General features: G+C 41.0%; 1 protein-coding gene across 1 annotated transcript in view; it reads left to right on the top strand.

The window, feature by feature from the left end:
* The window catches only part of LOC102676299 (retinal homeobox protein Rx1-like), a 66,767-nt gene that overhangs the window by 60,529 nt on the left and 4,041 nt on the right, over positions 1-2,197 (top strand). Inside the window, 1 exon segment of the mRNA XM_031513752.1 lies at positions 2,024-2,069. Within this exon segment, the coding sequence (XP_031369612.1) occupies positions 2,024-2,069 (46 nt within the window).

Genomic DNA, 2,197 nt, shown 5'->3' with positions numbered 1-2,197 from the left:
CGGCCCTCTCTATATGTGTGCGCGCGTGCGTGTACTCCACTTGGAAGAGTGGCGGCGAGCCGCGGCTAGCGTGCATTTCCCATAGCAAGGACATCGAGGAAGGGAGAGATACGTAATAATAACGATACGCGAATCGAGGATAAACCGAGTCGCCAGTGAACGGCGGGTGTAATTAGGGACGCCCGTCTAACCGCGAAATTTCGTGATCTTATTAAATCCAGAAGGACGTTCGTGAGTGTTGGAGGAGAAAAAGGGAAAGGCTAAATTATTATTACTCGCAGGCCAAGGTGCCCCGCTCGGATCTCGGCCGTTCCTCGAGATTCCGCTTAGACGCACACCGATTTTATATCGTAATCTTGGAAATCGATTATGAAATGGCCAATTTTGGTAATAATAATAACGACAATTTATGAAACAGATCTTTTACGAGATCTTTCTATTTAATTAAAAAAAAAAAAAAAAATTGGAACCTCTCTTATTACTCGTTATCGAAATATTCACCAAGTGCAGTAAGAAATCGATAATCTTAGATGGAGCGTGTTTAAACGTGGAAACGATAGGAATTGGATAAATTTCCAAGATTTCCAAGATTCTTCGAAATTTCATTAATTAGTCCCGATGAAACACACGCGGTTTCTTTTTTCAAATAGAAAAATATATAAACGTCGTTTTTATCATCTCTGAGATAAAATTACGTTAATCCGATTTGACTTGGAATAAGAGGAGAAGATCACGCGAATGGGTCCAATGTCTATTTCACCCGAGAGAGGCGCGACGATATAAAAACGGCATAAATCAGTTCGGCCAATTTTCGAGAGGTTGTTTCCAAAGTCCCTGTAATTTCGAGCGGGCACTAACTGAAACGTAACCTCGTGTATACTCGAATTCGCCTAAACACGAGATTGAACCGATCGGGGGAAGGGAAGAAGCAGCTTCTGTGCGCGATATAATCACCGATATTTCCTCGCGATTTCGTGGAACATCTGGGCAATTTGCGTGCGAGATGAGAAACCCCGCAGGCCGTCTAGCGAGACGGCGCGAGTGGGGAGGATCGGGATATTTCGTATACCCCGGACATCGATACGTAACAATAATCGCGGCATCCTCGCCTCGATTCTTTTTTTGCGACCGACAAAAAACCCCTAGAAACCCTAGGAATGGAGAAATCGAGAGAGAGAGGCTTGCCTCGCTTCCGCAATTTTGCTTAACCCTGATCCGAACGACGAGCGCGACACGCGCTCGATGCGATCTTTCGATTTTTCCCTTGACGTGATCACGTGATACGGTTCAAGGAGTCGGTGGCAAAGAGGAAGAGAGAGAGAGAGAGAAAAGAAGGAATGAAATAAAAAAGTTATCGGGGAGGGGAGGAAGAAAAAAAGAAGGAAAAGAAGAAGAAGAAGAAGAAGAAGAAAGACGAAGCGAAAAAATAATTATTCATTATTCCACAGAAACGCCAATGATTTTTGCACGTTATATAAACTGTTGCATTTTAAACTGTGTGCAATCTTTGTTAATAGTCGTTTAATTTATTGTAAATAATGATATGCGTATAATATATCTATCCGGAGAAACATAGTCGTCGCGTTGCTGCAAATTTGTTAAGTATGTATGCACAGGCGTGTGTATGTGTGTGTGTGTGTGTGTGTGAGGCCGAGATACGATCTATTACTCGAGCAGTGGTGAATAATTATGAAAATGCCGTGCTACAATGCGTTACACTCGTCACACGTAATTTATGCGAATGGCAATCGGATTGAAAATCACACGTTGTTGGAAGACGTAATGAAATTAATTGATTTCTTACAAACGTTCTAATTAACTTAATGGATGTATGATTACTCGTGTTGCCGAGATTTCATAGTTTCTTTATTGCTATTATTCGCGATCCTGTACCAATATATTCACAATCGTCTGAATTTTCTTAAAATTATTACTTTATCCGGCGAATACGCGGAAACTCTGTCTCACACGCCAATTCGTGTTAACCTTGCAAATTTATTTCTTTTTTTTTTCTTTCTTTCAGAGAGGAATTAGCTATGAAGATCGGTCTTACAGAGGCACGGATACAGGTTAGTAAATTAGTACGTCAATTTTTCAATCGATCTCGCTAATTTTCTTCCATGTTGTTTGCATTTATATGCATCGCAAACTATTATATCAAAGCGATGCAAAACGATGCTTACTTATTTATTAGATG

This window comes from Apis dorsata, unplaced genomic scaffold (assembly GCF_000469605.1).
Source record: "Apis dorsata unplaced genomic scaffold, Apis dorsata 1.3 scaffold_734, whole genome shotgun sequence".
NCBI lineage: Eukaryota > Metazoa > Arthropoda > Insecta > Hymenoptera > Apidae > Apis > Apis dorsata.
Note: the sequence above shows the minus strand (reverse complement) of the source record. Positions and strands in the feature narration are given on the sequence as shown.